General features: G+C 36.6%; 1 protein-coding gene across 7 annotated transcripts in view; it reads right to left on the bottom strand.

Moving 5' to 3' along the window:
* LOC122142211 (docking protein 6-like) overlaps positions 1-11,511 on the bottom strand; it is a 111,698-nt gene that overhangs the window by 37,782 nt on the left and 62,405 nt on the right. Inside the window, exon 9 of one of the 7 annotated variants that reach the window (XM_042752030.1) lies at positions 170-433. The exons of 5 other annotated variants lie outside the window; for them this stretch is intronic. In XM_042752030.1, the coding sequence (XP_042607964.1) occupies positions 351-433 (83 nt within the window). In that variant the 3' untranslated portion in view covers positions 170-350. Of the gene's footprint in view, positions 1-169; positions 434-8,300; positions 8,385-11,511 lie in introns of those variants that run through there. One more of the 7 variants, XM_042752034.1, reaches the window with a different exon arrangement.

The following is an 11,511-nucleotide window of genomic DNA, read 5'->3' as shown; positions in this document are numbered from 1 at the left end:
TATATATATATATAAGTTATCCTAAAATTTCTATAACTTTATTAAAAATAAATTAAAATGATCTTAAAATATTTAAAAACTTAAAAAATAGGAACTATAAAATACTCATAAATACTTTAATAGTATACAAATAATACTAAAATAATACAGCAAAGACAACTTGTTAAACATCAAACACTAAATGAGGAAGTAAAAAGTCAATCTCCGTTTATCTTCATGTCATTAAAGGAGTAACATGCACAGAAAATGTGTACTGATTTATTTTCATTTATTCTAACTAATAACCAACAGAAGTGCCGCTGTCTTTGACTCCCCAATTTTGACTGCAAACAGCCAGTTGGCCAACACCATCAGTTCCCACCACAGGGGCTCCAACTAACAGCGACCAGAGAAGAAAACAAGTGACAACCTCTCGATTCTTCTTCATTAGTTCCTATGAGATGACAGAAGCCAAACAAGCTTTTGAAACAAGCCAGTCTAAAAAAAAAAAAAAAAAGTCATTATATTGCAGATATGTTGCTCAAAGTTCTGGCCTGGTTTCAGTCGGGTAGGACAAAAAAAGGAATTATCTGCCGGGATAGTAAACAAGCATATTTGCTGTGTGCAAGACAGCTCCTGCTGCGCCGGGGCTCTGGGTTACACCACAGCTGTCTCACACACACACACACATAAATGTGTACATACACTCGCACAAGAGGCTGCAGTACACTGATCTAACCTGGTGGGACACAGACGATTTGTCATTGGCTTGACATTAAAGCAAGGCGGTCACACCAGTCTAACACAGCAGCTCTAGAAAAACTACAGTATAGTATTAGAAGAGGATTGCGCTTGCTTTAACCTGATGTATATATTGTGTAAATTTCATTATTTTAATGCTTTGAAAAACTGTAATCCTTCACAAACATTCAAATATATCGTTCAGTCAGACTGACAGATAGATGTAGCCGAAAAAAAAAAAAAACAGGATGCAAGTGTTACTGCTGTATTTACAGTATGACATCTCTGCCATTGCATCATGGGCCGGTTGCATCAGCTCAGTCTAGTTGTGGCATAAAAGGGCACTAAGTTGCAACCAACGGACCATTAACAATATGTACATTATGCTGTTAAACGTAGTTACAACATATAAACAACCTCACATATGAATTAAATATTCATGTGCAGTCGTACTGTAATGGGTGCCGACTGCTAACTTGGATCTTTCTTGGAGTTGTTAGTTACAGCATGAAACCGAACTAACATTACAAATGAATACAATATTATTCAGTACAATATACTCAACACAATTTCATCATTTTTAGCAAACTGTTGTACTCACGTTCCCGAGTTTTGTTTACAGAAAAAAAAAAAAAAAAACTCTCCTTGTGGCTTATATTGAAATTGCCCAACATTTTTCTACACAAATACTCATTTTGTACTTCTAATTTGTGACCGGTGTTTTGTATTGCTCTTTCCTCTGCGCTTCTGCGTTCATCTACGTCCTCCGTCATCAGCTGGAACGCCACTCTCTCATTAATGCACATATGCCAGTTAGCGGAAGCTAGAGATTGTGGTTTATTACATTTTAAAGGTGCTGTATGTAAGATTTTGACTCTACTAACGCATAAAAATATGCTTGCAGATATTTAAGAAACATACTTGTTTATCTGGAAAACAGTCAGTTATTCTCCTTTGAAAATGTGCGTTCCGGGCCGGAATCTTGGACATTGTTTTGGTTTGTGAAACCCGCCCACTGCCAGTTTACCCAATAGTATTTCGGCATCCCCCCAGAGCCATGTGAAGTTCTTTTTATGATGAATGGATGCACCTTTTTAGGCTTCAATTTCTCAACCCCCATTCACTGCCATTATAAAGCTTGGAAGAGGCAGGGCATTTTTTAATATAACTTCGATTGTATTCGTCTGAAAGCAGAAAGTCATATACACCTAGGATGGCTTGAGGGTGAGTAAATCATGTGGCAATTTTTATTTTTGGGTGAACTATCCCTTTAATAAAGCCATTTAGTATTATTTATTTATTGCCATTTAAATTACAGTGGATTACAAAAAACTGATCAAATAAAAATAACTACTAGCCACTAGCTAATAACTACCGATGTCCCAATCCGATCTCAAGGATCGGGATCAGGGCCAATTAGGGGCCAGATTTACTAATCAGAGCAAATTTGCGCGAGAGCAAAAGAACTCACGCCAAAGAACTCCCCGCTCAAGCTCAACGTCTCTGCAAGATTAACGATGGCAGTTTGCACGCACAGCTACTAGAAGGTTTACATCTGTCAGACAGGTTGCTGACGTCATCAAGCTTAGTTTGAGTCTGCGCGTCAGAAACGGAAGTTCTAAAAATCGCTAAAAATGGGCTTCACTTGTCTCAATTAAGTTCCAATTGGGTCGCTGTGTCCATTTCTTTTACTGTCTATGGGATTACTGATGTAAAGGCGTAATTTCCGGTGCACAGAATCGTGCTCCTTGAATGCACTCTCGGTGGCTTATGATATGATTGGTTGAATGGTAAGCTCGCATCTGATTGGCTAAAGAGTACGACAGACCCACGTGGGAAGAGAGCTCTGCCAGGAAAGTCCTCATCAAAACACACACACACAAATCCGAGTGGATTCGTAGTAAATGACGATTTGTACATTTCAGACACTCGTACATTTTAAACATTCAAAAGGTTTTTGTGCACAGTTATATATCTACGAATTGTGTTTTGCATTTGTGAAATGTATTTTATGATATATATTTTTATTTTGCGCATGTGAATTGCTTTTTGTGAATATATTTTTTTTTTCACGCACGTTAATTTTTTTTGTGTGTACGTGAATTAGGTTTCATGCATGTGAAATTGTCTACGCATGTGTGAATCGTGTTTTTTGCGTGAATTATATTTGAGACTTATCTGTCTCCATACTCAGCTGCCATAAATAAGAAATGTACGTGCGTGATACGCGAGAACCAGTGAGGTCTGTTCTAGCGCATCACACACATCAGTGTATTTGATGCACATTTTTGTAATGTTTCTGGTGTCAGACAATCTGAGACGTCATAACGCATTGCTGTGGGCTGCGTCTTGCTTCGGATTTGGTGTTCTGACACCGCAAGCTTTGTGCTTTCTAACCATCTGTTGCAATTATTGTGCTTATTGTACAATGTCTACCATATATCAAGGTCTTCATATAGTGTGTACATAAAGAGTATCTTATAATAATATATTATAATATATATATATATATATATATATATATATATATATATATATATATATATATATAATATATATATATATATATATATATATATAATATATATATAACTTTTATGCTCTGCACAACTCTGTATACATTGGATTGATTTTAATAACTTTAATGTACTTGAATTGTGCACCAGACACTAGGAATATACAAGTATTAGATTGGGATTCAATCTCGGCAGATACTCAATATTTGACTCGGATCGGATTGGGGGCACAAAAAAACCTGATCAGGACATCCTAATACAATCACACAGACACACACAAACATACATACATACATGCATGCATAGAGCTAATGTCTCTAAAGAAAAGTACAAAATATAATTTTTTATTTCAACTAAAAAATCGTGGACATTTTTCAGATAAATGGTCGATTTAAATGATTGAAATTGATTTGACTAGGATTTTTTTTTTTTTTTTTGGTCCACTACATACTTCTAGGCATCAGTAAACTCACATTTTCCTGCTCTGAAAGTTAATTTACATTAAGCCCAATCTGCTCACACAACCTGCCGTAACCAGACAGCCACTCACCGCAAGGTGATTACAAACCATAAAGGCCAAAGTAAATGAGCCAAACTAATGAAGGCAGAGGAAAAGGTTTTAAGCAAAAGCCTCCATTTTCAAAAGTCTAAAATTGGGTAGTTGACAAACAGCATGTCCATGACTTTTCCCCTTGCATCATCCAGATTTCAGGCTAAACGTTTGACAGTTAGATTTACATATTTTGGTTTTAATTTTATGTATTAATGAATTTATTTACACAGTCAATCTAAATATATGTGTGAGGTAACAAATGTGTTGTTAAAAGTACAAATATTCAATTGAATCTAACTAATATGAGGTCATAAAATACCAGTTATATACTGAATGTAAACAGACTTATTTTTTACATTTAAATTTGAATGCCTGGTGTGGCCTTACACTTTTAATTGCAAACCTTTATAGATCATTTACATTTAATATCAGTCTGTGGCTAATATGGCCATTATCAGCACAGGAATGAGTAACACTAGTTAACGAATACACAGCTGTAAGAGTAACAAAAATAACACTTCTCTGCAAAAGTACGCCTACTCATGTTTTTGCTGAAGGAAACACACACACACACAGACGGTACAATCTTTGACAGGGAACACAAGAGTCCCAATCAGTAGCAAAGCAAGGTGCAGCCGGTCAAAAGGACACACATGGGACCAATCAGGCTTATCAAACCACTCCAGAGCATTCCCAAGACCCGAAACTGCAGCATGTGAGTGTGTATATATAATAAGAAAAGCTCTCTCCTTACTTCTTGTCTGAATCTTCCAGAAAAGCCTCTTTATACCATCGCTGCTAGGTTGGAGCTGCTGGGAACATGCTGTCTGGCAGGGAGGCACACAGATCGAGTCTGTTGTGTATTGATTTCAGATTAGAGATGGTGAGGTATGCGAAGATGGGCATTTTTGAGTCTGTATATGGACTAGACTGGCTCAGCACGAACGTGCTTAGTGCAAGTGTTCATACAGTGGCATAAAATGCTTAGACTAGTCTTAAAAGTTAGTCATCTCATTTTTTGCTTTTAGGCTGGTCGTAACATTTTAAAGTTGGTTACATAAAAACATAAATTGGTCTAATTTGAATCCAAAAAATGTATGTATCATTACCTCTTGGTAAGAACTAGTTGGTCAAACAGTCTTAACAGAGGCAAAGTTTATGCAGCTGGCCCCTGGAGAAAGTGTGGAAATGAATTAACCTGTCTGTGTGTCAATGAATGTGTCATACAAAGTGTGAGCTCTCTGCTCACAGTTCACTGTTACAGTAATTATGCTAGATATAATTATGACACAAGGGGAGCTTTCTATAGTGCTGTAATTGAAAGCGTCACAGTATTGCAGCGTGTTAAATCACACAGCACAGAAAAACTTGAAAATAAAAACACCTTTATATGGAAGCCTGTTTCCGCCACTGAAAAAAAAAAAAAAAAAAAAAATAATAATAATAGGTAATTGCGACTTTTTATCTTGTACTTGACCTTTTCTTGCCATTCTGAGAAAAAAGTTAGAATTGTGTGTTTATATCTCAAAATTGTTAAATTTTTTCTTCGAATAGCGGGTTTATATCTCGCAATTCTGACTTTATAACATGCAATTGTGACTTAAGTCAAAATTGTGAGATATAAACTAGTCTCTCGTGTTTACTCATAAACGGTAGGGCCCTATGAAATCGGTTTTGTTTTTTATTCATTTGCTTTTAACATTTTTAAAATGTAAATGTGTTGTTTTTAAATATTTTTTATGATTTAATACAAATTTATTACCAAGAAACAATGGATATCAAATTAATGCATAAAACTTAATATTTTAAAATGTAATAAAATTAAAACAATTCCTTTTAAATCTATAATTCCTTTTAAATTAACAATACCTATAGAAGCTTACTGTTCAAAACATGTACAAAAAAAGTATTGTGTGAAAGCAGTCTTTTGCAGGTTAATATTCACAGAAAGTCTGCAATTTGATTTATTGTACAGCCCTACTTTTGATTTACTCATCCAAAATTTGGCAAATTCTGTCACAGACAAGTACTGTAGCTGAATTCAGAGACATTATTGTGACATTATTATTTCACCTTCTCTAAGATGGTTAAAAAAAGTAATATACTACAAGGCTATTTGTAACAGAAAGTATTTATTAATTGTGCTGCATGTCTTGGAGGGGAATGAGGTGATCCATTTTTACCAGAACATACAGTATGACTCATATAATATGAGTCAGCAGATCCATACCTGCTGACTACAAATTTATCTTGTGACCAAATGTACGCTGCCAGTGTGGCCCCTGTATTCTATCTTTCACCTGAGCTGTGACTGAACGAGCATCAGCATAACACTTTTACAGGCATTATTTCTCATTCATGATTCTATAGAAATCATACCTAAATGCTAAATATGGTGCTCAATAAATATTTATTATTATTATCAATGCTGAAAATTGTTTATTTTGTAACATCATAAATGCGTCACTTTAATTGATAAATTTAATGCATCCTTGCTGAATAAAAGTATTAAGTTCTTAAATTAAAAAAAAAATTACTGACCCCAAACTTTTGAACAATGTACATTTGATATTTTATTATTTATTACTTAATGACTTACTGTAAATAATAATTACTTATTATTGAATACTTACATTTACATTTTATTTTATTGAAACATTTTACTTTTATATTAAAAATATTTAAATGTACACAAACTAATGAGCCGTTAAACTAATATACTGAACATTACATACTGTTTGTTAATGATCAGCTGTCACCAATTCATCTTTGCTCACTGATTTATTAATGTAATATCCTTTCTTCAAGTGTGAATTATTAGATTTATGGCATGAACTGTATATTATCGCACGCAGCAGTGCAGTGGGTTGTTCATATGCATGCTGATTGATTAAAAAAAAAACATCTTATGCTGTATATGCCATCTTATGCAGGTGGCAAAGTCCTCTATTCAGCACAATTCGTAAAGAGTGTGCTGTTGCACAGCAGAGATCTTTGTAATATTTTCCATTTTCCTCTCACGGAAGGCGCGCACTCTCATTGACTCTTCAACCTAAACACCGTCCTTCAACATGGTGATGCACTCAATTTATTCATTGAAAAAAAAAGTAGCATTCTGCTGAATTTGTATTTCTAAGGGAAGCTGATGAGGAGGGGGGAACATTCACTATATCAGGCTAACATCTCAACAATGGGAATGCCACAATGATGAATGAGACAGAGGTTTTAAGGCCGGCTGCTTCAGAGGCAGATACATCAGCAGCTGGAGCTGCCTCAAAACATTTTTTCACTGATTAGGGACACAAATATTGTGTCATTATAGCCAATAATCTTTTTGTGCTCTCACACTGATGCATTCATATGTCCAAATTTCCTTGTGAAATTCCGTAACAGTAAAAGCACTGGTTATTCACATATGACAAAGGAAGGTTTTGACAGCTTGACAAAAACCGAGGCACCAAACCCATGTGGTGTCCAGTTATCTCTCACCAGGCAGATTAACTCATCTCTCTCCCAGCAGATGGACATATCATTTCCCTAATGCCATGTGTCTCTGGACCACATGGACCTCTCAGTTAACACACTCTTCCAATCCAACACTCAAAAGCATTAGCTAAAAATCCATGAGAAATGAAAAAAAAAAATAATAAAAAATAAATAAATAAAATTAATGGCACACAAATAGCAAGTAGATGCAATATGTATTTTTGTAACATGGATATGCCATTTAAATGTGCATCAGTGAGGGGGTTATATAAGCAACAAAAAAAATTAATTAGAAGAGTTAAAGAATAGGTTTAAAAATTGTCATTATTTACAGAATTAAGAAAAAAATAAAAATAAATGTGTATATATTGTATCAAAGCTGCTCTTTTCCATACAATGAAAGTGAATGGTGATCATAGCCATCAAGATTTTCAAAGCAAGATTATTAGTGAATCTCAATTTTAATTTGTTCTGTTCCTCACACAAAGCTATTGTATATCTTCTGAAGATTTAGAAAATAGTGCATGAGTCAAACTAAATATAGTTAGAAAAATCTTTCTTCATTACTTTCACTGTAAAGAAAAGAGCAGCTTGAATATTCCGCTGAAATTCTCTTATTCCATGGAAGAAATTAAGTATAGTAAAAATAAACTATTCTGTTCTTTTGGTCTGTTCTATTCACACAAAGTTATTGCAGAACTTCTGAAGACTAAAAAAAAGTGCACAAGTTGAACAAAATACTTTTATAATAATTACATGGTGTTTTGGGGGGCTTACACACTGGACCAAACCTTTTCATTGTTCCTAGTACTACTGGCGCAAGTACCCGCTTTTTCGTGTATTCGCCCAGCAGGAACTAGGAATGGTTTTAGTTCTAGGAACTCCCTTTGGAGTATTTAGTTTTTATGTTACTTAATTGTATTGTATTTGAGAGTTGTGTAGGAACTACCAGTGACGTAAGTGTCTGTTGCTTACATTGGCCAAACGCGTACAAAACACAGGCTACCCGGCATTTTTAAAAAGCCATGTGTGAAGAAGTGACCTTCTTCACTGCTGCAACCCGGTTGAACCCATGTCTTGTCTTTATGTGGGGGTATCAGAGTTCTAACCTGCAAAAGGAGTTAGATTGCATTATTGATGTTGGTTTTTTCCATTTTGTACAGTATGGATACTTTTATATATATATCAGGGTTTTTCCTACATTGAAAATTTTTTGGCGGCCGCCAAAACGATTTTTTGTCCCGCCAAAGCCTTATTTGATCTGTAATTGGGTTTTGTGAATGAAGCAGGCTACAGACGGAGTGACGGAGAGAACGAGCACAGCGCTTCAACCCCGCGCGGGCACTCTCCGGCCCTATAACGATCTAAACGCAAAGTGTAAAGCGTACGGCGCAGGTGCACTCAGGGCTTGTTCGAATCCACTTTTGCTTGTTTAACGACAGAAAAACGGTCAGCACGCTCAGGCACATGGTCTAAACAGGAAGTCCTTATTCTCTTAATGAGTAATGGGTGTTTTTTGAGCGTAACCTGCAATAAACCAATCATAGTCTCATCTTGAACGCAGAGCCAGTTGCGCTCGTGCCATGACGGATTTGCTATTTTACACGGCGGAATAGGGCTTGGGCGCCGCGTTGCATTCTGGGACGTGGCGGCCATGTTGATGGCGTCGTGAATGTAAACATACAGCAAGTCGAACGAGAAGAAACAGAGTTGGGAGAAAGAAAAAATATGTTAAAATCGCGAAAAGGTTGTGGGATTTACAGGGATATGCTAAGTAGGGATGCCAGGGATCGGTATGTGGACAAAATCGGCACTATTAACGGTTTGGATCAATATGAAAATCCCAAACAAAGAGTGGAGCACCGACGACGAGTTGCTGCCGCACTTTTGCATTACAGATATCTTCGGCTACCTTGTTTGTTTTGTGAGCGCGCCTACACTTCAGAACAGTTCCGAAGCTACAAGTCATTGGAGTCTCATGTGCAGTTCACAAATGGATGGGTTAAGGAGCTGCAGATCATAAAGCCGGCAAACAGTATACAGTAATCCGGACAAAGGTAAACTGCACTCCGCCTAGTGTGCTAGTTTAGTAACCGTTAGTGCTAACAACTATTCACATGTACTTTTAACTAACTTATTGTGTTTCAAAAGTTTAGTTAGTAGCTGTCAACCCTCCCGTTTTTTTTCCGGGGTTCTCATGTATTTGAGCTCTTTTTTCCCGCTGTCTTCCCGTTGTAGTATTTTCCTGTAAAATATCCCGTTAGCCCTTCCATCGGACCTGTCAGTCTCTGTGCTGTTGTCCTGTTGCTACAACAGTTGCCCTTCCAGCAAAACAGATATTTTCAAACCATCGTTTTGCTTAACGTTACTTGAAAGCAACCTTAGCGTGATATTGGCCTTTTTAAGATAACAGCGTGGTTGTTGTGAGAGCACAATTTCACACCAATGTAAGCAAAGTCACGTTAGACATAGCTTCACAATCTCGCTTAGTTAATGCAGCAGTTTTTGTAGTACGAATTTTTGCTGTCAGCAGAGGGACAGCAACAGAAAGATGAATGTAGAAATTTTCCGGTTTTTTTGGATGAGTAGACCAGGAAATTTTCCCTTATTTTCAGTGTTTACTTAAGATATAGAAAATTAATATTCAGATATTATACCTCACTTGGTCTCCGCGGTCGCGCCTCCAAGCAGGAAAGCAGTGGCAAGTTAATCCATTTTTTTTCAAAGGGCGATTATGTGTTGCGCTATTACACCCCACAATACAGCAACGGTTTACCATGGTTGAAATAGATTTTTAATTAATCAAATTAAGACACACGGCTGAGAGGGAGTATGTCTAAACACTGCGCAGTAGTCCGAGTAGCAGGAAAGGAGGCCATCAGCATGGCGGCTACGCCAAGTAATGACGTCACGACGCCCAAGCCCTATTTGGAAAGCGCAAAGACAGAACGCGTCTCCGAGATGAAACGGACCTGCTCGCAAATAGATAGCCTAATTCTGATACATGCGATGACTATCCATTATGAGATGTAGGCATTTTTATATTTAATTAGCCTACAAAAAAATTCTTATGCATCGCAATCCTTTAATTTTTAATATTTGACATGTTTGTGTGCTGCAGTGCGTCCCTGTGTTTAATAAGCAGCATGTACACGCGTTGTGGACCCGCCTATACTAACATGCTCTTTAAATAACAAAGAAAAAAAACATTGTGCCAGACTTTAGACCAGGTTTGAGTTGGTCTATGGCGCAGTCTATTTTCAGCTCCTTAAAATAGCAATGCGCCTGAAACACCTCTTTTTTAGACTAGCACGCCCATGGGCGCACAAATGGGCGCAAAATGCATTTTGCTAATTAAACAACGTGGCGCTAGATGGGAAAATGCGAACGGCGCCGGACTGAAACTAGCAAACACACTTGTGCCGGGTGTATGATAGAGCCCTCCGTCTTCAGTTCTGTCTTTGCTTTCTCCCTCGCATCAAAATCAACTGATCCTAAAGTTCGGAAGACCGAATCCATGTTTCACGTGGTGCATTCGGAGAATATTTTTGCTGAATTACCGCTGGGTGTGAATTGCAGTCAAAAAAAATAAATAAATAAATTTAAAAAAATCCCTTTTCTTCTCTTACAACTTGTGACAAGCATTCCGCACATTCAGCTGACATAACTTTAAATAAACTCAAAAAAAAAAAAAAAAAAAATTCTATCCAGTTATGAAGTGTGTGTGTGTGTGTGTTGACAAATCTTTCGCGATGTCCTAACAGCCAGGATTCCCACACAACACGTCCGCTAAAGTACGATTCGCGACCTAATGACTCCTTTGAGCCGATTCATTATAATGAATGGTTAAAGCAGTTGGTCTGCCCGTCAGTGTCTGAATCGGTGTATAACAAATCATTACTTCTTAGAAGAACATACACATCTGAAATGAGAAAGTAAGTTGTGCTTACCCCATTTAACAAGAGTGTTTAGTAAAATTTAGCCTTAATAATCCACAGTATGTATAGGCCTATGACAGTGTGTAGTAAATTACCTCTAAAATCATTTAGTTTAAAGTCAGACTGGAGTGAAATGAAACTAGATCAAAGCACAAAGCAAGCTGTTGCTAGCTAGCTGCTAATTGTATTAAATTTTATATGGTAAAAAATTACACTGTTACACCTTTTAACTCTACGTTTTTAATTGATATGATTATACTAAAATAATTATCAGGTCTATCAAAAAAGGATTTTATCT

Source organism: Cyprinus carpio, chromosome B24, assembly GCF_018340385.1.
Source record: "Cyprinus carpio isolate SPL01 chromosome B24, ASM1834038v1, whole genome shotgun sequence".
Lineage (NCBI taxonomy): Eukaryota > Metazoa > Chordata > Actinopteri > Cypriniformes > Cyprinidae > Cyprinus > Cyprinus carpio.
Note: the sequence above shows the minus strand (reverse complement) of the source record. Positions and strands in the feature narration are given on the sequence as shown.